Here is a 24907-nt window from a genome sequence, read left to right on the forward strand (position 1 = left end):
CTGTCACCTCATTAACATTGAATTGCCACATATTTCTTTCCCCCTTTCCCCACCCAAGTCATCCAAAACCCTGCTAGCTTTTGCTGCAACAGTCCACCTCCGCAAGATGTACTAATCAGACAGTGCCATAATCTGCATTCTAGCGAAATATGCTAGCATGTGCTGACATGGAATTCCTTCGAATTCAAACATCTTACAACTACAGCTGACATGGTATGATGACTTATTTATCAAAATCTCATGAAATCTCGAACCTTCTATTTCCGCCCTCTGAACATTCCACAAATAACAATGTTCATCCTCATCCGTCTTCGTAAATACATAGGCATCCTTTTGATGGATTTCCTCTTGAAACTTGTAAAAAACAGTCATCGTATACAATTCACTCATTCTCTTTTCTAACAACCACGAGGTTTTCAACACAGGTTTCTCATTCACATCTTTATGATCTAAATCCAATTCATTATGCCGTAAATTTGAAAGTGCCTATCAAACCGTGTCACAAACTCCAACAATGAATTATTCTTAGACACGTACCTCTTGAAGAATGCATGATCACTTTCACTTCTTTGACTACTTGTCATATGGGCTGAGAAGATGTGTTTCGTATAGGCAGGAATCCATCTCGCACAGATTGTGTACATGTCATTTAACCATTCATTGCTAGACAAGTGTGCTTTTTGCACAATCTCTAACCATCTTGCTTCAAACTCATTCGGGTTCTCGGAATTCCATATACATTTTTTAAACGTCTCATAATGTTGTACATATGCAAGTGCACCTAGTTTTTGAAAAAATTTATTCACAATGTGCCAAATGCATAACCTGTGATAGGTATTTGAAAGTGTAGAAGCAATTGCTTTTGCCATTGCCGGATCCTGATCGGTTATGATCATTTTGGGTGGGCCTCTAAGCATCGCTTTCAACCATTCTTTAAAAAACCACTCAAACGACTCACAAGTTTCATCACTTAAAAATGCACACCTGAAAAGCATTGTCTGTTCGTGGTGATTAACCCCTACTATGGGTGCGAAGATCAAAGAATATTTATTAGTGTCGTAGGTACTATCAAACACCACCACGTCTCCAAAATACTTGTATGACTTTCTACAAGTCGCATCGGCCAAAAAATAATGCGTCACCATCTGCTCATCATCTGTCTCGAATGTAAACGCAAACCCGGGATTCTTTTCTTTTTCGCTCTGCAAATACTCATGCATCATATTCCCGTCATGTCCATTTACTAATTTCTTCTTATCCCTTCTATCATTGTAAAGATCTTTTTTTGTAAATCCAACATTTTGAAGACCTCCACTTTGCAACTCCAAAATACTCATTTGTTGAAAAGGTGGCACATTGGCATCTCCAAGTTGTTGCATTAAACACTTTTGTACATGTGTCACTTTATGATGAGAGTGCAAAAGATGCACCTTCATTGGGGTCGTTAGAGGGTGGTTATAACCCTCGACAAATTGGGAGACTTCATATCCTTCACCTCTTCTCACAACGGTCACTTTTGCGGGACAATTCTCTCTAATTCTCACAACGGTCACTTTTGCGGGACAATTCTCTCTAATTATACCCCGCTTGCGTTTATGGGCCTAGTAGTTGTTGGTTGTTTCTTCCCTTGTTTGAAACAAACAAACTCCTTCCTAGTGGTTTGACCATCCGTATTATTCTTTCTAGAATGGACTCGCACACTAAATCCTGCTTGATATGCGTAATAGTTGTAGAATGTATAAACTTCCTCTAAGTTGGCAAACAGTTGTTCAATTTTCGGTATCAATTCGTCTTTAACTTGAGGATTGATAAGTACCTCAGAAGAATTCGCAGAAGATTGAACCGGATTTTCAGATGATTGAGCCGGTAAAGATGGAAACAGTGACGATAGTTGTTTATCATCCAACGACTGCATCCTACAAAATGAAAGAGAAAACAATAAATAACATAGGAATTTGTCCAATAATTATACTAGCAAAGAAAACAAAATTGTGGAGAAATTTATTCTACAAAATTTCTATGTGGACTCATAAATAGCTACAAAGTTTCCCATTTGTAAGCCCCTTTGTTCCATTATTGTGGACTCATAAATAGTTGCTGCAATATAATTTCTATGTGGCTTTGATGGAACAAAAAGTTTGATAAAAATTGAATAGCTTAGGTTTCCTCCATGTAAACGAAAAATGTCAGCTTGCAAGTTCACCCACGACCCAAGGACTTCTCTATTTGAAAAGCTCAAGCCCAACTTATATAAATGAGTCAAAAATTACCTCGAGTATTGAACATTACCAAACGAGCTCGGAAACTTAGCTCAATTTGTTCATTTAGCAAATAAACCAACCAACTAAGTATGATTGAGCTCTAAATTTTTCTAAGTTAACATATCGGTTCGCTTATAGTTGTTTTCCTATCGGGCTAGTTTTTGCTGAACGTGCAGCCCCATTACAAGACCACGGAACTTAGGTAAACAAATCAGCTTTTAACAAGTTTGTAGGCAATTTTTTTTTCAACAACTCATTAGTTCGAACCCTAAACCCTGTACAAAATAAACCTGTACATTTTTTCTTCAACAACTCATCAATTTCTTCAAAAAACAAATTTTTTTTTCAAGAACATAGTAGTAAATCCACTGTCGATGGGTTGTAAATTTTGAAACATAAATCTAAAAAAATGGAGAGAGATTTTGACCCGCTGGTTCGAACTCTAAACCCCTAACTGGTTCGAAACCCTAACTTCAATCTAAACGAGGGAGGGAGAGAGAGAGAGATACCTTCGATCTTCAGTTCTTCTTTGTGAATTTGAGTCTGGTTTGTCGTCTTCGATCTGAAGAGCTGAACGAAAAAAAACCCTAACGCGTTAGCGGATATAGAACAGAATAGGGAGACAGATTTCGTGAGAGGGTTCAAGAAGAGAGAGAGTTCGAGAAGAGAGAGAGGGAGGACCTGTTCTTCTTCGTTCTTCGTTGTTCATTCGTGTTCTGAATCGCCTTCCCTTTCTCTCTCTACGTGTGTTCGCGTGGAATGAAGGAAAGGGCCACGGAGACCCCATTTTGTTCTAACCCGTTTCCATATATGACCCATTTTCATATACTCGGGGCTATTTGAGTGATTTTGACCCGCGAATTAGGCGTTTTAGATCTTGGCCGTTGGATCTAATCCAACGGCTACGGAGGAGGTCCGCATTTTTGGTTAACTTGCAGTGGTCCGTCTAAGAGCTGGACCGTGTGTGTGTGTGTGTGTGTGTGTGTATATATATATATATATAGAATAAAATAAAAAATAATTAATAATAATATTAAAAGGTTAGGATAAAAGGGCTGGAGATGCTTGAATGAATTTCCGTATTTGAGGAGGTGAAAGTGAGACAGTTTAAAGATAAGGGGGTAAAGTCATACAAAGTAATAGATGATGGGGTGTTTCAAAAAATAAAGCACATAGGTATCAGCCCTAAACTACATGTCGGTCAGACGAAAATCAACGAATCTCCGGCAACAATAAGAACATGCACCTCTCTCTCATCACATGCGTTTATTTCTGACACGGGTCAAATGCTAGGGTTTTCTCTGTAATTGTCAAGAATGTATGCTGCGTATCAGCGCGAATTACTAATCGATTAGAGGCTCCGGCTACCATAACACAGGTTACCTGCTCTCTCTCTCTCTCTCTCTCTCTCTCTCTCTGTGTTTCTTTTTATGGGTAATTTTTTTGCTTTGACATATATCTAGAAAATCGAGTGAATCCATTCAATGCTGATATAGGAGTATTAAACATTTTGTTTTGGTATTTTTGCTGGGGGGCCTGAAACGGTGGCCAGGGCCGGCCCTTGTATATATATGTATGTATATAGATAGATGAACGGGTAGGTAATTCGCTGACTCCATTTTCTCCCCTCCCTCCTATTTTAAATATAGATTGTTCACCATATTGGCGAAACTAGGAATTCAAGGGCCCTATGTTTATGCTTCATGTGAGTTGTTTAAATTGACTTATTAGCAATTTAGCATTAAGAATGCAGGTAAATTTCTCCACGTAATAGATGATCTTTACTTGTAGAAGCAATTATGTTCTTTTAGCTTTCAAAATTTGTTGTCTAGCCTTTTAGGTTTCTGTTGAAGTTATGCTTCCAAAATTGTCGTCATTTTCGCTCTTGTGGTTTACCTTTTCGGTAGTACTTGAAATTTTTTGGTGGTCCATTTTATGATCTCGTGACATTTTCCATCTGCTGCTAAGTTGTCATTCATGCAGTGTAATTTCTTGACGTCGGTCATTTTTCGTTTTTTGGCTTTGTGAATACTTGTTCTCTATAGTTATCACTGTTAGTTTATAAATTCCTCAGTCACTATACAAATACACCTGTTTTTTGTAAAAATTTCCAGAAAATTAGTGGTTTTTGCTTCCATGAGACACGAGCCTTTGGATGCCTATCAGAGCATCTTGCAGCGAGTGTCCCAGTGTCTTGAGGTTGCTGTCTCTGATCAAAGGTCGATATGTTGACTGGGATTTTGCCTCTGGTAGAAAATGTTTGCTGTTTCAAGGAAGGATCATCCACATTTAATCTTGATTGTGTTGTTGAGACATCAAGGTTGCCTTTAGAAGAAAATGGTTGCATTTTCAAGGAAGGATCATCCACCATGGATCCTAGCTGTGCTGGTGAAGAATTATCGGGCTCTTTGCTATCATGTGAGCCTTGTTCTGTTACTGATAAAGACCCTTGTAAGAGCTTAGTTGCACCAGATATCTCGGGTACTGAGGTTCTTGTAGGCGCTCTTAACTCTATCAGCATAGTTGACTCTTCAGGATTGATTGGTGATGAAGGAAATGATAATGTTAAATTTGATGATGTTCCTGTAGTTGAATTTCCTGACACTTCATGTCCAGTCTCATCAGGGAGAAGTGCCCTCACAGCTAAATCGAACCAGAAGACTCTGACAAGAAATACTGCAAGAGAACGTGGTAAGACAATTGTTGAGAAACCATTGCTAGATTCAGTTCTGTTGAGAGTGGCAAGAAAAAGAAGAAGCTATCTTTGCAAACCAGCTCGTTCTTCTGTTTGGGGATCATGGGGATATATAACTCAAGTTTTTGAGAAGAATAGTGGCTATGATGTCAATCAAAATGGAAGAACAAAGTCACAAAAAGCAAGGGGTGTCGGAGGAAGTGGCAAGCGGAAAAAGAATCATTCACAAAGTTCAAGGGGAAAAAGCTGCACTTCTTCTGGTCATATTAGATTGAAGGTGACATTAGGCAGAGAGGTGATTCGAAGTTGCCTGACAGATATGGTTTCTAATACAGACAATAGTCTTAGAAACTACCGGGGAACTAGTATAGAAGTTCTTAAATCAAAAGAGGGTAGTGAAAATAAGATCAATGAGGAAGTGCCTGGGATTAATGGTTATAAATTCCGCAATCAGGACCAGGAGAAGGTGATGATGTCATCAGATGCTACCCATCTTGGTTTGTGCGTCTTAAATAAGGCCTTGGAGATCCCCATGATCGATGAGAAGTCAACCGGAGTTAATGCAGATAATCATCAAACTCTTTCATCTCAGGTTGTAGTTGACAACAGGTACTTGGATTCAGGGACTTCACCTGATTCAGAAGTCATTAACCTGATTCAAGAAGCCCAAGTTAATGGAAAAGTTCAAGAAGACTTGTATGATGTTCTGAGTTCCTCCAAAGCTTGTGTCGCTCCAGGAGATGTTACAGATTTGGAGGTGTCACAGATAAGCAGTAAGAAAGGAAAGAACAAGAATAAAAACTTTCATGTGGATAATTCCAGCGTGGAAGATAGGTTGCCTTTACCAGAAATCATAAACAACGAAATTGGATTGGAAATACAAGGACATGAAGAGAAAATGGGAGATGTCTTTTACTCCAGTGAGCCTTCTATTTCAACTATCGTAGCAAACGTGTCTGGCAACACATCAAGCAGTGAGGGATTCTCTAGGGGACCATTGTCTCCATCAAGAGGTACTGACGGCAGAGTCCCATTCGAGAATTTTAAAGTTGAAGGTGGAGAAGAAGATATATACTTCAGGCATGGTTTGGGGATCCAATCAGTAGACTCAAATATTTGTGATAAATTACATCTGGATAGAAAAACTAAGGGCCGAAAGCATTTTAAAACTTCCAAATCCATTAGAGCAAGCAAAACTGGTTCGGAAGCCTCTGATTCACCCAGTGGCCAGACAGGAAATGTTTGTAAACAGAAGGGAAACACAGTGAAATCAGTCTGCAGGAGGAAAGGCAAAGACAAGGGTCCTTGTGGCGAGGTCACTTGCAAAGTGCAAAATTACCCAGAAACAGGTACAGAAAGTTTCAAGATAGTTTATCATACATGGACGGATTCATACACGCTAAATATCATAGTCCTCAACTCCTTCTGTTTTTCCTGTTATCTAGTTCTTTTCTCCTCGAACATCGAGATGCACATTTAGCCCAGAAAAGGGGCATCATTTTAATTTTATGGGCTCTTATTGAGTGAAATTGATTTTACATTAAACAATTTTCGTAGGAGATCACGCATCAGCTGATCCTGAAAAAGTTAAAACTGAGAATGAAAGTACAACCAAGAACGTATTTGACTTGGACACGGTGCCTAAATGCATAGGGGAGCAAAATCTACCACCACAGAGTGCATGGGTGTGTTGTGATGCTTGCTTAAAGTGGAGGCGTATACCAGCTACTCTTGCAGATGTCATTAACGAGACAAATGGCAGATGGTATGCTTCCATGATCCTCCTTGTTTTCTGTTGCAACTTTGTTATTGATGATGTCGAATAGTGTTAGTGTTTAGTTTGTGGACAATTTGCCCTAGTTGGATAGTTTGTTGAATTTATTATAGTTCCGTAAAAGGCAGGAACATATCCTTATGAAGATAAAAAAATCTGGTGTGCTCTCCCATAGTAGGGCCTTAGCTAGAATTAGTAACCATGCTTTTATACGGTCTGTGGGGAATCCTCTTTGCATGTTAAAGCTATGAATTAATTAAGTTTTAAACTTCATAGCCTAGATGATGTAAGATGAAAATGTCGAAGAACATGCTCTTGTAAGATTCGTTAAGCTATGAAGGAGTTTATTTCTTGGCCAATTAGTCAAATTTACTTGCTAGTAGATATTAAAATCGTGGATGTTTTAGGGTTAACATGTTGTGGAAGAGAGGAGATTTTGGTTTCTAATAAGCAAACATGGAGGGACTTTGGTCCGTGTCTTAGTTGCACAAAGTGGGAGCGGGTGCGAGAGGGTATAGAACTGTCGTTGTTTGGGACCACCTATTGGAGCTTGTATGTTTTTACACACACACACACCCATCTATTTTGGAAAGATATAGATAGTGCAGTAGTATAATTTTTTTTGTTTGAGCTTGTCAAGTAATTGCAAATGTTATTTGAAAATATTGTGTGTTTTATGTACCTAAGAAATATGGAAATGGACATGGGACATGGATACATAATCGATACGACACGGACATGCGGACTCCTCATTTCTCCAAAAATTAGAACACATAGGGCAGTTCGATTGTCGGATTATTTTTAGGGAGGATAGATTGGATTACGAATGGGGATAGATGGGACAAGTGGGGTCCACAAGATAATAGATGAGATTATATGAATACAACGATTGTACTTTGTTTGGTTAGAGTGCGATAAAAATGGGATAAAGGTGATGGAGATTACTTTTGAACATTGGATGTGGAGGGAGATAGCCTGGTGGAGGGGGACTAGCTAATACCACCCCTCCGCTTGTATTAGTTAATCCCCCACATGGGGTACTAAATGGACAAATAGTCCCACCATGTCCAGTCTACTGCACATGGGACTAAGGAATAATGGGAAACATGAAGGCCCTTGTGTTCCCCCTAATCCTTATCCCACTTTCCTAGTCCAACAATCAAACGAGCCCATATATGTTGGGGATTTGCCAACTAGAAGACACATTTGTAATATAGATACATCATATGATTTCCCATGAAACTTAGAAGCAATATTTCATACCAACAAAGACGGTTAACACAAATAACATTAGTTATTTTGAAGATACAAATGAAGGGTCACCATAGAAGTCCTCATGAACTAGTAATCCACCAAAATTTTGACTTTAGGCCAACTTTTGAATTTTTTTTCATTTTTTGACCTGATTTATCCTTAAAATACCCAACAAGAGTGTCCCCGATGTATCTTAGACATAAAAAGTGTCCACGATTTGCCTGACTAAAGAAATGATAAAAAAATGAAACCCATATTTAGGCATGTTTGACACATGCCAGAGAGTTGTGTTCATGTTCGACGCGTGTCAATTTTGTGTTCTAAAAACCAGCCTAGGGGCCGCCTCGGCACTAGGCGGCTAAGAAGCACAGATACGGGATACGGATACGATACGGATACAGGGATTCGTGGTTTTTCCAAAAAGTAGATACGATATGTTGGGGATAAAAATAAATAAAAATAAATAAAAATAAAATTCCATTAATGATTAAAGTTTTCCATTACACAAGTTCAGATTATACTGTTAAAAAAAAGCCCTAAATCTTCTTCTCTGTTTCTGCCTTTCGTTCTTCTCTGTTTCTGCCTTCCGTCTTTTCCAGGAAGGAAAAGTGAATATGTAGTCCTAATTGCAGTTTTGACCCATATATTTTAAGTAATAACATTTTTACTCCCGCACGTATCCAAAACGTATCCAACACGTATCGAGCATATCCAAAACGTCTCGGGTTTAAAAACAGGTTGTTCTAAAAAACGTATCGGATACGTATCTGTATACTATATGCGTACGATACGTGATACGGAGGCCAAAATAGAGTATCCATGCATAGTACGGGCACTTGTAGGGATTAGTGCGCGAGACTGCGATCCACAAACTGACACATGGGACTGACCCTTTACTTGCCATGTCCTGCTTGCTCTTTCACACTTGCGGAGACTTCATGGGGTGACTTCAGGGACCGGTAACTCCATAGCTAGGCGGTGATCTGCCGCCTCGACTAGGGGCCTATGCGTTGAATTAGGCAGCATGACAATTATTTGGCCTCTAGGTAGGATTAGTCCGCGACTAATCGGAGAATTAGGCGGCTAGTTGGGAATAATCAGAGAATTAGGCGTCATTAATGTGTGTGTGTGGGGGGGGGGGGGGGGGGGGGGGGGGGGGGGGGGGGGGTGTGGGTGGTTAAATACGTACTTTTGCAAATCAAGGGGTTAAATGTTGTGGTATTAAATTTTTAGGGTTTTAGTGTAGTTTTAGTATAATAATTTATACTTTATATTTAATACACTATAAATCTAAACCTTGTCTTCTTTGCTCGTTGCTGCTGCAAATTGACCAATGATCCTCTCTCTATGTATAGTCTCTCTCTCCTCTCGTCTCTCTCTGTTAGGCTATTTTTGTTGTGAAATTGTGTGTATAAAGGCTATATTTCATCTGTTTTGATGTGGTCCACGAGAAGCGGTCAAGGGTATTTTGATAGGTTCGGAAAGGCTCTGGTCATGGGGTCACTCATGGGTTGCAGGGGCCACTCAAGGGTCATCATATAGGTCTTCTGGTGCATTAATCTGCATTTGCTATTTAGTTAGGTTCATTAGCCCTGATGCTTTGTTCAGTGTATGCATTAAACACATTTTTTAGTTCTTTACATCTAATTGTTAGTAGGTTCAATGTATGCATTTATATCTAGGTTCATTCACATATCTTGTTGGATGTTTGCATTAATTAGGTTCATTTCATTTAGCGTAAAGGAGTTAGAAGAGTATTTCCCATGGATTATAAATTGGGATGTAATATATCTTATTGAGAACAGAGTTGATTAATGAATTGGGTTTGACGAGGCTTATGCCATTGTGATTGGGGTTTGGGCTGCGGTCCTTCCTTGCAAAAACTGCCTAACCCTTGTGAGGGTGAAGCACCTCTATCTCTCTTCTTTTCATTCTTTCCTTTCTTCTTCTTTGTGCACTTACCAAGTAATATTCTTATTTTCCCACCCAAAACCACCACGATTCCTATTGTAGGCGGCAATACTCTTAAGTGTCCTAAAACCATCCTATATCACAAACACTCAACACAACTAAAGAGCATAAAAGACAGTAGTACCCCTATTACATACTACACTTAAGTGTAGAATCATGAGTACTAGGCTGGAAACCAATCTCGAGAATGTCTTGAAATTGTTTATACCAAGCACGAGGATACTGTTTAATGCCATAGAGGGCAAGACGTAGAAGATAAACAAAGTCAAAAGTATACGAGAAGCATGGTAGTGGGAATATATAAACTTCCAGAGATAGATAAATGAGGAGAAAGCATTTTCAACATCAAGCTGACAGGGCAACAAAAAAAAAAAAAAAATAGAGTGCGAACATTGGTCATCTTTGCAATGTGGGAAAATGGCGCGTTATTAATTAGTTGGCTTTATACCACTCCAAAGAACCATCAGAATGAGGTTTAACTTTGTCAACCCATTTGCTGCTAATAAGATTTTTACCATTCGGGAGAGGGACCAACTCCCAGTTTGAGCTTTGGCAGGAGCAGTGAGCTTGTCAATCATGGGGTTTACTTCACCCAATTACGATTATTACAAGCTTCTTTGTAGGAGCCAGGTTCAAAGTAGCTGTATCTATACTGGATAAAATTTATGTTAGGAAGAAGAAATACATGAATTAATGAAACCAAGTTTTACCACTGTCGACAATCACAACTAGGATAATAGCGGTACAAAGTCATCAATCAAGAGCAACAAGAAGTTGCACGGTGTTGTGAGTAGACCGAGGGAAAAAGAGGAATGAGGGCGGAACTAGAGGGAGCGGGGGGAACGACCTGTACATCAGACAGGTCAAGAGGACTAGTATACTGTTGTAGGAACTTTTGAAGGGAGTGGATCAATATCAGTTAGTGACACTTGCAGTTTGGGGAGAAGGGAGAACTTTGCCATACCCGCCGAGACTTTGCTGGTGTAAAATTGATGAAGGCCAACATGAGTCCCAGCCTTCCCTTTGGATGGAAGATCAGATCAGTTCAATGTTCTAAAAGTCGCTAGGTGCTAGTCGGACGGTCGGCCACCTTCGAGCTTCGAGGCCTAGTAATCCGTGATTAATCGACGCATAGTAATTAGTAATCGGCGATTAATCAGCGCATAGTAATTAGTGAAATCTAGTCGGATAGGCCCTGCCAGCGATTAATCGCTGATTAATTCCGATTTTTACAATATTGGATCAGTTATATAACGTCTGCAATTTTACTTATTCTACCTATAATGCAGAACTTTAATGTTGCATTATATCAAGATTGTAAAAGCATTAAGCCCTTTTTGGACAGTTGTGCGTATATCTTCTTGTATTTTTAAGCTAACTTCTTGTGGTATATGTGATCTATTTTGAAGGATCTGCCACGACAACATGGATAAAGGTTTTGCTGACTGCTCAATTGCTCAAGAGATGTCAAATTCAGAAATTAATGCAGAGTTGCAAATATCAGATGTCTCCTGCGGGGAAGATGGTTCTGATGCCCACTTGAATTCCAACAGATTGGAATCAAAACATTCAGCAGGTATTTGTTTTTTTGGTTAGTTGTAGCTTCTTAATACCATCTACTTCAAGATGGTATTTGACTGCCTGTTAGATCTGCATGCTTTTTTCTTGGTTTGTATGTCTGACACAATTTTATATGCCTTGCAGTTCACGCACGGTCCTCTTGGATGCTAATCAAGTCGAATTTGTTTCTACATCGTACCCGTAAAAGACAGACCATTGATGAGGTCAATGCCCAGCAAAGTTTACATTTCTGACTTATAGACTTATCATCATGCTGAAATTTATATTTTGTTGCACTTGATGGTATCCCTACTTGGTTTAGGAAGAACATAATCTGTCTATAACAACCATTGAAAGGTGGAAGTTGATTTTTGTTGTGTGAGTAGAATTGGGAAGTGAATATTTGCTAATAGATGTCTGGATTGTGTCAATCATGTATGGTTTTTTGGGGAGGTTCGGGAATAACCATGACGTGTTGTTCCACTTCCAAAGGAGTATTTTGTTCAGACTGGTTGTAAGATTTTGAGAACTATGGTTCTGAGTTTTGGTCCTACTGGTTGAAGAAAAATCTCCAGTCTTATAGTATATGATTATAAGTGGGAATAATTGGTGGTTGGATCAGTTTGACATCTGGATAGCAGTTGTGATCAATGAAAACATCCTAGTCAGGTTTTGAACGTACTTGATATGGTAGAGTTTTCGTTTATATGTTTATATGGGCTTTGATTCCTCTTTGTCTGATGTGGATATTATGGCGGGAAAGAAACTTGAGATGTTTTGAAGGGCTCGAAAAGTCCTTGATTAGAATTATAAGTTTTTTGATGAATAGCTTGTATAGTTGGGACAAGAGAGAATGTAATCCTTCGATTGCCCAATTTTTAGAATGGTTTGAACTTCTCCTTCCTTAGGAGAGTGTATAGGGCCTTTTTGTCTTGTGGCCTTTCTTGTATACGGGTGGCATTCCCTTTATGCCTTTTTGTTAATAAATTACTTATAAAAAAAAAAGAAAGCTTGTGAGTAACCCTGCAAATGCGGTCAATTCTAAAGGTTTGGGTTCATTGATATTTATTTATTGTTTTGGTGGAAAGTGCTCACACCATAAATATTGACCTTGGGGCCATCCTCTCCTGGTGCAAAAATCTCCTTGTTATGTGGAGACTGGAGTAGTGTTGTCTTTTTCCCCTTTCTTCCTCCACTTAGTCACAGTGAGCCTCATCAGGCCTATTCTAGTATGAGAAGATTTTGTAGCAGAAAGTTGCACTCTTCTCTTGTTATGAGATAGGGATTCTAAAGCTCCATCTTCAGGTTGTCATTTCTTGATTTGATTTTATTTTTTGGGTGATTTCTCATGCCAGATAATGGTTTGCCACTGCAAGCCACCTCAAGATGGAAAAATGGGTTGTGCGGATGGATGCTTGAATCGGATGCTCAATATCGAATGCGTCCGGGGAACTTGTCCATGTGCGGACCTTTGTTCAAATCAACAGGTTGGCCTTTTCATAGATTCTTTTATGAATTGTTTGATTTATTTTTGTACATAGAAAGGTATAACCTCTATGCGACTATCTGGTTGCAGTTTCAGAAACGCAAGTATGCCAACTTGAACCGTGTACGATGCGGGAAAAAAGGCTATGGTCTAGAGACAAAAGAAGACATACGTGAAGGACGATTTCTTATCGAATATGTTGGGGAGGTAACTTTTGCAACTTCGTTTTGGAAGGTATCTGTGCCTCCAAATTCTAGGACGTAAGCGAATGAAGCAAAAGATGGACGTTTTAGGCTGGTTACTAGATTCAGAGTCATGAATGCCCCCTATTTCTGTAAAACCAATATCCCCATGCATACAGAAATAGAGGGATCTGAAAGTGACTGAATTCATGGCAATTTCATTCAGTATATTTGGTTCTCTAATAACATCACTTTGAAAATTAATGTATAATAGAGTTGGAGTTGGAGGTCCAATCTTCTGCAACTGATCATATAGATAATATACTGGGTATAACTGGACAAGGAAAACCTTTCTGAGGGATCAAATTTAATCATTAGTATGTCCTTGTGAGAAGTATACTCTGCATTGTTGGTACGCCATTTGTATTGATGGCCTTTTTAGTTATTTCATATTTGGATTTACTCCACATACATCCATATATGGATTTAGATTCTAAACATCTTCAGATGTTTCTACCATCTTGAACTTGTCTTCTGTTAATCTGTGTCGAACTTTGGCTGTTCTAGGTGCTTGATATGCAAGCTTATGAGGCACGACAAAGAGAGTACGCTTCGATGGGTCATAAGCATTTTTACTTCATGACACTGAATGGCAGCGAGGTTTGTTAAGATGTTGCTCTAATGTTAATTTTAGAAGTTAAACCATTTTTGGAGTGGATTTGAGAGTTGGATGTGATTTAAGATAATGAATACTATCTGGAAACTTCTTTTTTTTGGGGTAAATCAGCTTGAAATTAAAAAAAGGCTAATCGAATATACAGCCTACAAGGGGCATACCCCAGTAGGAACAAAACGAAAAGAAAAGAAAAAAAAAGAAAATTGAGGATGCCTATGCCAATCGGCTACATAGACTAAAGAGAATGATTCAAATGTTTCCTGTTCATCTAAATAGAGGAAAAGAAAACAGATGACCAAATGATTCCACATAGCCACGTATCAACAAAATAGTTAACTATTCTGAAAAGCTCCACTCTGCAAAAGGAAGACTTAAGAGCACTTCAAAAGGAAGACTGAAGATCTGGAAACTTCTTCTTCTTTATGTTATACATTTCAAGGTGCTTAATGGACTTGAGTTAGGGATCGTATTGTAACTGATACTAAGTTGGCTGTTTTGTTGTTTGTAATGCTTTTGTTGATATTTGTAAGCCTTTTCCCTTATTTGGTTGGAGACTCTATTTTTTTTTTTGTCTAATGCACTTTTATCTAGTGTATGAGCTTGTGATCTTTGGAAATTTGTTGTAACCTGTAAATCTATAAATCAAATACCATAGGTTATTATATCATAGACGTAATCATTGAAATAGATTTCCCATTTCTTGTTATTTTCCTGCATATGTTTTGATTCTCGTCATATGTCCTCATGGAGAGGCATGTGGCTGACACAAGGCCTGTCAAGTTTTGGAAGTTTCCAATGTTAACTCGAACTAAGCTGAACTTGTGTGATGATTGTATTTGAAGGGAAAAACTCCTTGGATTTTTCTTTCTTAGAAACAGGAACACTTTTATGCAATGTGAAAGTAGTAGTACTATAATATGTTCTACCATCTTCACAGTTCCTTTCTTCCTTCTCCTCTAGCAAATAATAGTGACACTAGGCTGGAAGTCCTTTGACACCAGAAACTGCTAATACCCTATATTAGAGCTTTCCGCCTTTCCCCACAGTGGTTAATTATAACCTCCGAAACTACTATATGAGTTTGGGCGGCCTCTCCACTCGTTGCCAAGTGGTTTTGAGTTGGGTGCTTTAACATGGTGTCAGAGCTAGGCCTTTGGAGGCTTTGGACAATACTCTCTTGATTGATTGCCCCATTGTTTGTGCCTTAAGCGCACCTTGTTTCATTGCTCGCTGTGATCTTGATTGATTGCCCCATTGTTTGTGCCTTTAGCGCACCTTGTTTCATTGCCCGCTGTGATCCCTATGTTATGGATCCTTAGTTTAACTTTCCAGGTGCGGGGGAGTGTTGGAGCTTGCCCCACATTGGTTAATTATGACCTCCAAAACTAGTATATAAGCTTGGGCAGCCTCTCTACTCATTGCCAATTAATTTTAAGTTGAATGCTTTAACACCATAGCGACTTCATTTTGGAATGAGCGTTCCAAAATGCAGTTCACCTGTGTTCCAATACAGTGAATTTGGCGATTAGAAAATTTCTCCTATGAACACGCAATGTTCTAAAAATCGCTAGGCACTAGTCAGGCGGAAAATTAGGGGCCTAGCGCCTAGTCGCCAACTAGTCGGCCGCCTAGCACCTAGGCGGGGACTAGGCGCCCGACTATTCGGCTGTCTAATCTAGGCGTCAGACCACCGCCTAGTGCCTAGGCGGGAACTAATTGGCCTAGGCGGCCACCTTTTAGAACACTATGAACACAAGATATTTGAGCTTAGAAAGACAAAAATATAAGAATAATTTGTCATAATGCTTCGAGATAAGAACGAGACTCTACTTCATTGGATGTTTTTCTCTTGAAATAAGAACTTCGTTATTTTGTAAGCTATAGAAGCCTACCCCTATTGTTCTGGAATTTAGGACATGTGGTGTACAACTTTCTTGTTCTCATTCCTTGTACCGGAGGTCCGGAACGATCCACGTTCCAGGTAACATTGGCTGGAACTCCTCAATTGTTTGCTGAGAGATCTTGACCTTCTTAAACTTGCAATGTTTTACACTTGCTGACTGTATGTTGTTTGAATTCTTTCTGTTTAGTCTCTTTGGATTCCTTTTTTGATGCGCAAGATTTGTTAAAGGATGCGTCTTGAAGGAGGTAAAACTAAAGTCATGGCGAAAATGTAATCCCAATCCTTGAAATCTAGAGTTATGTATCATTCAACAATGAAGTGAACAAAAGATTCTTTCTGAACCAAAACGACATGGAGGGAAGCACCACTCCTTGGAGCATGCAGTGCTGCTGAAACTACTTAGAGCTCACTTCTTATGAGGTCAATTTGTTCTAAGTGGCATCACTCTGAGCTTAGTTGTAAATCCCGTGCTGTTGCTACTAACTAGTAGCATGTGAGCCAATGCCCACACACTGCATATACTGAAATGCATTTGAATTTTCCTTTATTTTCGTTTATTCTTGTTGTCTTTTTCTTTTCTGTTTCTACTTGCTCCTGCATGGTGCAAGTGCGGCAGCAGTGTGGTCATTTATTTACATATGTTTTTAGTGCAAAATATTTGCATTTCAATTTGAAGCATCTTATAGTCATGCCTTCGTGTGTGTACTGCATTCATTTTTCCATCAATATATTAAATGATTGACTTGGACTATTAATTTGCTCCAAGAAGTTCTTTGTGTTGTTTTTTTTACCTCGGTTTCCGTTTCCTTGTGGAATGTTGTCATTTGTTACTCTGCCTTTTCAGGTAATAGATGCATGCGCTAAAGGGAATTTAGGGCGTTTCATCAACCATAGTTGTGATCCAAATTGCCGTACGGAAAAGGTGAACATACTTGCGAGCATGAATTTCTTATGCACTTTGCATTTTCTTTTTTTCATTGGGTCCTTTACTTCATAACTACACATATTTTTGCACATGCATATAAAGATTTGTATCAAGATGATAGAGGGTTAGGTAGCGGTAAAGATATGTGAATGAGCCAGTTCAGAATGAATTTTCTAGCAAGATAAACATTTATGCGACAGATCTCTTAAGAGGATTGTAGTCAGGGAATGAGTCACCTTTTCTTATGATCTTTTACTTCTCTCTCTCTCTCTCTCCCTCTCTCCCTCTCATTCTTTTTTTCCTTTACCTGTTTCTTGTGTCCATTTCTTTGGAGGCATTTGTCTTTCTTCTGTTGCACTTTGATATGACATTATAGAAAAAGAAAGAAGATAAATGGGTATGGACGTAACTGTCAAAAAGAAATGTTACCCTTTAGAGAGTGTTTGACGGAACTCGAGGACAAATTGGTGTGACTTCAGGTTTGGTTGTGCCAAATGGTGGTTGCAGGATTTTTAGTACCCTTGATCCTTTATTTGCCTGGTAAATAATATGTTATAAAGCCAAAGCAAGCATAAAAGCTAAACTGGGGCTCCCAGGGTCAGCACCACACTCCATCTAGGCAAAGCATGGAACACAGAAAAAAAAAACTCACACTGTTGTCAACACAACAAGGCACCACCAATCAATTCAACAAACCACTGAAGAGCAGTCAAGTCTCCTATCGGCAAAGCCAACTTCTTAGGTTCTAAAATCTTAGCATAGATTCTCCACGTCAAACAAAGTTACCTTCGAATAGGATTGTGCGTGCTCACTCTTGTAGAGCTTGCCTCGCATCGCTTTATTACACATACAACCTAAGGTACAAGTCTAGGTGGCCTCTTCACTCTTAGTCAATTGGTTTTGAGTTTTATTCTTGGACATGATAACTGTTTGTGACAGAGTGGGAGAGTGTTTGTTCGTCGCTGTACTGTCAGTAGTACTTAAAAATATGAGAGAGAGAGAGAGAGAGAGAGAGAGAGAGAGAGAGAGAGAGAGAGAGAGATGAAAACATGAACCGAACTGTTCGTGTGCGAGAATGGTTGCAAAAGTACATTCTACATGGTGGTTTTGATGAACCCAACTGTTTGTGCGAGAGAATGGTTGCAAAAGCACATTCTACATGGTGGTTTTGATAGGCTGTTAAACCGGAAGTTGACCCTTCTTTTTGACCAAGAAGTCCCAAAATCTTAGTGACACCATGTCGAAGAATCCTACTGAACTGTGCCTCATTGGCTGTATGTGAAGTAGCTTCTACACTACTTTTAGGCTTGCTGGCTTGAGAACAGATGCATGACAAGTCTCTAACAAGTAACAACTATTCCAAGAGCTAGTTCTTGTTCTTATGTCATCTAAAGTTTGTTTCAACCCAAGCAAGTTTTATCCACATGAACTAATCTGGATAAATGAGTGCATCTGGCCAACTTTGGATAAATGAGTGCTTGAAATCTGGGTCCAGAATAGGTTGTTACTATTTTTAATCAGCAGCTGAAATCCAGTAGAATTTGTACTTGATAAATAAGTATAGCACCGTGATTATGAGTTTTATGTCCTGTTTTTTCTTGAGTCAGCAACCGATGAGAAAATATTCTTCATAAGTTTATATCTGGGTTGTTTTATGTCCTGTTTTTTCTTGTGTCTCCAATTTTATTGCTTTTGCACCTATTTGTTACGCCTCTTTTAAGACACTGCAATGTATTTCTTATATTAGATCTTAGATTTGCATTATCTGAGGGATATCTGTAGGGATGGCATTCGGGGCGTTCGGGGCGGATATGGGGATTTCCGTCCCCGATCCCCGAAACCGATATACCACCCATATCCGCCTCGATAACCGAACGGGGAGGAAAGTGGGTAACCATATCCGAACCGAACGGATATCGGGTATTTGCCGAACCGAACGGAAACCGAATCTGGCAGAATTAATTAAAACAGCAAAACAGAAAAACAGCAAAACAAGGGCAGATTAACCATTCCATTTTTATAAAACCTCGATTCACAATTGCTACCAACATTCACAACAAACAAAACAGGTGAAAAGCAAACTCAAGATAAAACATGAATCGATTGCGGAGTGCGGAGTGCTTGAATCAATTGGCTGCAAAAACCGAGAGATGACTAGATGAGAGACGAGATCGAGAGAGAGAGAAATCTCACGACCTCTCGATGCCTCAATCGATAGTCGCCTGCAAAAACAGATTTATAGAGATATGGATGAGAGTGTGCAACAGTCACAGAGAGTCCAGATGGAGGGAGGGAGGGAGAGAGAGAGAGAGAGAGAGAGAGAGAGAGAGAGAGAGATCGCCTACCTGATGTGTCTGGAGAGCCGAGAGCAGGAGAGGAGTTGGCTGCAGGGAAAATGAAATGAAATGGAAAACCCTAACTCATACAAACCTATATATATATATATATATATATACGGGGGTATTTTTGTAAATAACTTGTTTCGGTTCAGTTCGGGGAACGGTTCGGTTATCAGCTGAACCGTAACCGAACCGAACCCGTTCGGTTATCTCCCACCCTCTACCATATCCGCACCAACGGGGAATTTTTCGGTTATGGTTGGGGGAAAAAAAACAGTTACGGTTCGGGTACCCATTCAGTTCGGTCGAGATTGCCATCCCTAGATATCTCTGTGTTTGTCACACGGTGATAGTGTTATTATGAGGCCCGCTAATCTAAGGTAGTGTCTAGGTTTGCTGGATCTCAATATTGTTTCTATCCATCAGTGGAGTATCTGCACTCCCTCTTTGTTTTTGCCTTGGTTTACCAGTTTATATTTCATTCTTAGTGTGAAACTGTCAAATCAATGGGCTTGATTACTATGTCTTGGGAATTTAAAGTAAAGATTTGTAGTCAAATAATAATGTACTTTTCCGGAAAGCTTCTGATAAGCTCTAAATAAAATTAGGTGAGAAGGAAGAGCTATGTGCATGCATGTATAGTAGTAGTTGGCCAAGTGCCTCTTACATTTTGACTTGCTCCCTTCCCCCTTGTATTAAACTACATTAAAAATAGATTTGGTGCAAGGTGATTTTTTCTTCGTTTACATGGTAAGAATCAGATTCTCTTCGAAGGATAGCTGGAGTGGATTGATCGAAATTAAATGATTGTGGTGTAATGGATATGGATCCGTAAAAACGGTTGCCTTGCCCTTCGAATTACTATAGGATGATTTCCACAATATCACAGGGTTCCTGTTTGCTTACTGATCCTTTTTGGTTGTTTTTGTAATTTGTTCTATCCGATTTTTCCTCCAATTTTTTTTTTTTTGATGGGGGATGGGTGTTGGGTGGAGAAAGAAATGTTAATGAATTAAGCAGAGTATATGGGAATGGGTTTGAAGTTGGAGAATTTGATTCTAAGAAGCTCCAGAATCAGTGTTCCCTAGTTGTACTTATTTTTCTGTCAACTCATAATCTCATCCACTATTTAAGTGATTCTAGTGTGGTTAGATATTTTTTTGGTATGTCTTATAAATAATTTCAAACATATGATGATTTTTCTTCTAGAAACAAATATTGCCAGAGTATGATTGTTCATAGTAGCATGCGTTGACTTCCTCACGTAACAGTGAACTTGCAATTTTCGTTTTTCGGTCAAGAGGAATTCATGCTGCTTAATCTTTTTATATTTGAAAAATTCCTCTACTGGTTGCTGGAGTTTCTATGAAACAGATCTGCATGTTTATGGTCATGTTGTGTAACTCACGACTTTATTGTGATTTTGCTCAAACAGTGGATGGTGAATGGAGAAGTTTGCATTGGACTCTTTGCATTAAGAGATATTAAGAAGGTATATATTCCCAGATTGACTTAGTTGTTTTCAGCATAGCTTTTTTTTTTTTTTAAATGTCTACTGTTGTAACATGAGGGCATATTAGAATTGCCTCCAGGGGCGGTAGTGGGATTGGACTTGAGGGGGCTAAATTAAGGGAGAGAAATTTTCTTAGGGTAGTAAATTTATTACGTTTCTGTGAGTTTTGTATACTGGTTAAAATAATTGAAGAACCAGCCTCGAAAACATGATGTGCTATCCTGGCATGTGGTATGACTATTCATATTAAATATCACGTGTGTGTAAGGACCCTGTGACGAAGATATAGCAATCATCAGATTGTGTTGGGGAGGTTATACATTTAAATGCATATCTTTCTGATTTCTATTTCCAAATGAACAAGTTATTGTTTTTGTTTTGACAATAAACCTAAAACTTGTTTTGAAATCAAGGGAATGGCTTGAGGGTTGCTTGGTGATGAAATATCGCTACTGTAATGAATTGTTACTCCACTTTATGATTCCTACCTTGGGTAAGGTTACAAAGTCAACAATTCCTGTTACCCAGACTTCTTGATACTCTTCTTTAGTCCTATTTCAGGTGCAAAGCTTCTTCAAGAAAGACCTCTTTCTCGATTTCAGTTTTATTGGGGGAACTTATGTGCTGTTTGATGATATGTAATGTACTCGTAAAATAAGTGTGAAGTGTTCAAAATATTTTATTTCCGCCACTTGTTGCTGCTCACTGGTAAATCATGAAATGATTTCTGAGTGAGTTTTATGCCCCGAAGATTAATATTATATTTATAACTCTGAACTGAAATTTTGAATATGGGAATCTTCACCTGAAGCCTGAAGGTAATGCCAAAGCTGGAAAATAGCTGCCAAAGCGCTTCTCCCTTCTTTCCTTAGCTTTTGAAAAGGGTTAACTAATTGGTCTAAATTCAGTTTATAGCAATGAATACCAATCCTATCCAGCGGTACATTAACATCTACTAGTATATTAAGGCCCGACATGTATTACTTTCTAAAACACTAGAAACTACTAAACTATCCCGGAGTCTGGGCATGTGACCAGAAACAACAGGAATGAAAGTTTGATACTAAAGAATATGGCTCTGCAGTGCATTGCTCTGGTAAGAACTAAGTAGTTGATACTCTCATTCATTATTCTCCTATTGAAATGTAACCCCATTTCCATGTATAAGAATATGGTAGACGAGAGTGAGCCCTAGTTAAAATCTAGTTTTTTAGGTTAATTTTTTAAATCACCAAGCAAGCTTTATAATTCCATTTCAGCATGTTATCACATCAAAAGCAGCAATGCGTTATTCTCGACCTCACCAGTTCCCTTGTGCGACAAAATTTATGAAAACAGTGCCTGGAGATAGGTTCATGATCTCTTTAGTTCTCTTTCAGTCAGGGGAAACCTTTGGTTACTTTGTTTTTTATTTTTTATGGGATTCATGTCTCTGAATATAGTCGGTGTTAGTTTCTTCAAATGTCCTGTTTCATTGAAACGTGTCAGTATTTGATCTCTCCACAATGTATTTTCTCCCGTTTGTTGGCTATAGATTTTTTGAAGAGAGGACGGGGAACGAAAAGTAGTGTGCAATATTGGAAAAGAGAGGAAAATGTAAATCATATCAGGAAGGGTTAGATGAAGACCAATGCCATGGGCCCATAGTAATAGAGAATTTATTTCGAGATGTATTTGCTACATCTTGGTCGACAACACCTTTCTTAGGCTCTCCAAATGTTTATTTTCAACCACGTTGTCCACAAGCAAGAAGAGTACATGTGCATCCATTTAATTTCGACCTTTCTAGTGTTTCTTTAATATACTGGGAATCTATTCTCCTCTTTATGATGATTGTTATATATTTGCCTTTTACTTCAATGTATGCTCCATGTCCCCAAAGGACATGCATGCTTGTGGCTCACTGCAAATGACAGTCTGAATGCCACAGCGTCGAAGAATTTGGTGTTGGGTAGAACTTTCCTCTTCTCTTTTTATTTTTCGCTGCCATTATCCCCCTGGGTCACAACACCACTTGTATATCCTGTTTGATGGTCAAGTAGAATAAGCAATAATATCTCCTATAAGTAAAATATCTCGAGAACAGAATTTCTTTTCCTCCTTGACGAATAAAGTTGTGCAAATTGAATTTTGAGATGGTCTGCTGTATTCATACCTTGAAACTTCAACCTTTGAAGAATTTTGACTCCATCAATTCCTTGGCTGTTTGATTGAGCTTCTTAGTGGAGCCCTTACTTTGTTTTTACATGCATCCATTGCTTGGCAACATAATCAATTGCAAGCTTAATCCAGTTTTTCTATTCTGTTCCTACGTGCCTTTATATAAAGAATGACGACATATGGGACTTAAGTTTGCATTGGTAGTAACAGAACTTTCTAGAATTTAGTCTTTGAAGAAAGGTTGCCTGTTACTGTCTAACAAAACCACACCAAACCAAGCCTTATGTCTCAATCAATTGGAGTCGGTGGACAGATAAAAATTTCACTGACAATTATTTGTTTTGATCTCCTCATTTTTGGGTCACTTTCTGAGTCTCTGGTATTTTTGTGCTTAAGCATTTGGCTTTTTCTGACAGGGTGAAGAATTGACATTTGACTATAATTATGTCCGGGTGTTTGGAGCTGCTGCGAAAGAATGTGTCTGTGGTTCGTCTCAGTGTCGGGGTTATTTAGGTGGTGATCCACAAAATACTGAAGCAATTGTTAAGGATGATTCTGATGAAGAATATCCTGAGCCTGTAATGTTTTATGAAGATGGTGAAATTGATGACAACTGGAAACATTTAATATCTGCAGCCAGTTCCTTTGATACTACTGAGAAAATGGCCGACCATAGCTTAGGAAACAAAGATAAGATGGGTAAGTCAGCAATTGTTGGTGGACACGTGGAAAGTATCAGAGAACTGCAAATTGCAGGGTTATCTGCAACTGCTGTTCATCCCTTGGAGATTACCGCAGGAAGTTCCTTGATCAAATCTGCATCTGGTGCACAATTGCATGACTCTTTGGTAGTGGATAACTCGGTGGAAGGGTTACTGCCTGTTCTACAAGAAGAAACTCGTTCACAGCTGGATCATAAGTCGAACAAGCCCATATCTGAAGCTCAGAAAGGGTTTGTTCAAGGATTAGAGACTTCTCTGCAGTCTGTAGTGTCCAAACCATTGTCTGATGCAGTTAATACTAAGAAAAAGTTCAAATCCGACGCTGAAGATACGCACGAGTCAAAAGCTCGTCCCCGCCTCAAAACCTCTCGCTCACCATCTTCAGTTAAGAAGGGAAAATCGTGTAGTAATTCTTTGAAAATTGACAAGTCTGGGTTGATAGTAAACAAATCTAATGTGCTACCCTACAAATCCAGAAAGATAATGGAAAGTTCCTTGAATAATCGTTTTGAAGCTGGTATGTCATCTTCATCATCATCATCTTCTTCTTCTTCTTCTAAAGGCTGTCACCAAAACTTCTTATGATGATGTAGTTTTGCCCCTTAATGTTTGTAGTTGAGGAGAAACTCAATGAGCTGCTAGATGCTGACGGGGGAATTAGCAAGCGGAAAGTAAGCAGTTTTTTTCATGTATAACAGAATGTTTTTTCTTTCTTGGTTTTTACCAATTTTTTCAGACATTTTTATGGATTATGGAACTCGGGAAATTGGATTTGTGTGCTTCACATTTTTGTGTCCTTCCATTCGCTTTTTAATGGTTATGAGTCAAAAATTCAGAGGTCCATTTGACTTCACCCTGAAAAAATTAGTAGAGGTCATAGTTCTTATTGCAGCTGCAAATTATAAGAGACTACTGTTTTGTTTCTCTCCGCTGTTCGTATATTGCATTTTTTCTTTCGTTGATGCAATGCATTTCTTTGAATTTTCATGGTAGCTTAGCTTCTTCTCTTCAAAGGAAGATTCTTTCTTATTGTTTTTCTGGGCATGGGTCTTTAGCAGGTATTTTTCTTTCTGTAGAGCATGTTCGTGGACACAACTAACACTTGCAGATCATTATGTCCATGCGTAATGAATATCTATTAGTAAGGCCCGTCAATATTTTTGTAAACACGTCTTAAATTTTTGACAGGATGCCACGAAAGGCTACTTGAAGCTACTTCTTTTGACTGCAACTTCAGGTGATAGTGGCAATGGTGAAGCAATTCAAAGGTTATTCTTTATCTTCATCTTCATTTGGAAACTGTTTCTAATCGTGATCCACTTATTGAGCCTGGATAACTGATTATTTCAGGAAAATTAATTGTTTGGTATAATTTATTTGTTCTATATCTTTTGCAGCAATCGAGATCTTTCTATGATCCTTGATGCGCTTTTGAAAACAAGATCAAGGATTGTATTGTTTGATATAATCAGTAAAAACGGTAGTT

At 38.7% G+C, this 24907-nt stretch overlaps 2 protein-coding genes across 3 annotated transcripts in view; one reads left to right on the top strand and one right to left on the bottom strand.

Annotated features, from left to right (window-relative positions):
• Window positions 1-449: 449 nt before the first annotated feature.
• LOC131328451 (protein FAR1-RELATED SEQUENCE 5-like) lies at window positions 450-1379 on the bottom strand. The gene has a single exon (XM_058361395.1). It carries the CDS (start codon window positions 1377-1379, stop codon window positions 450-452), a length of 930 nt encoding a protein of 309 aa, XP_058217378.1.
• Window positions 1380-3447: 2068 nt separating this feature from the next.
• Window positions 3448-24907, top strand: part of LOC131330320 (histone-lysine N-methyltransferase ASHH2) — a 41530-nt gene continuing 20070 nt past the window's right edge. Inside the window, exons 1-15 of one of the 2 annotated variants that reach the window (XM_058363859.1) lie at window positions 3448-3639; window positions 4376-4742; window positions 4878-6305; window positions 6514-6721; window positions 11365-11531; window positions 11660-11739; window positions 12871-13002; window positions 13092-13208; window positions 13751-13843; window positions 16607-16684; window positions 20462-20518; window positions 23116-23938; window positions 24037-24092; window positions 24610-24689; window positions 24819-24901. In XM_058363859.1, coding sequence (XP_058219842.1) covers window positions 4487-4742; window positions 4878-6305; window positions 6514-6721; window positions 11365-11531; window positions 11660-11739; window positions 12871-13002; window positions 13092-13208; window positions 13751-13843; window positions 16607-16684; window positions 20462-20518; window positions 23116-23938; window positions 24037-24092; window positions 24610-24689; window positions 24819-24901 — 3658 coding nt within the window. In that variant the 5' untranslated portion in view covers window positions 3448-3639; window positions 4376-4486. Of the gene's footprint in view, window positions 3640-4375; window positions 6306-6513; window positions 6722-11364; window positions 11532-11659; window positions 11740-12870; window positions 13003-13091; window positions 13209-13750; window positions 13844-16606; window positions 16685-20461; window positions 20519-23115; window positions 23939-24036; window positions 24093-24609; window positions 24690-24818; window positions 24902-24907 lie in introns of both variants that reach the window. The other variant, XM_058363858.1, reaches the window with a different exon arrangement.

The sequence above is a fragment of the Rhododendron vialii genome, chromosome 6a, assembly GCF_030253575.1.
Source record: "Rhododendron vialii isolate Sample 1 chromosome 6a, ASM3025357v1".
Classification (NCBI taxonomy): domain Eukaryota; kingdom Viridiplantae; phylum Streptophyta; class Magnoliopsida; order Ericales; family Ericaceae; genus Rhododendron; species Rhododendron vialii.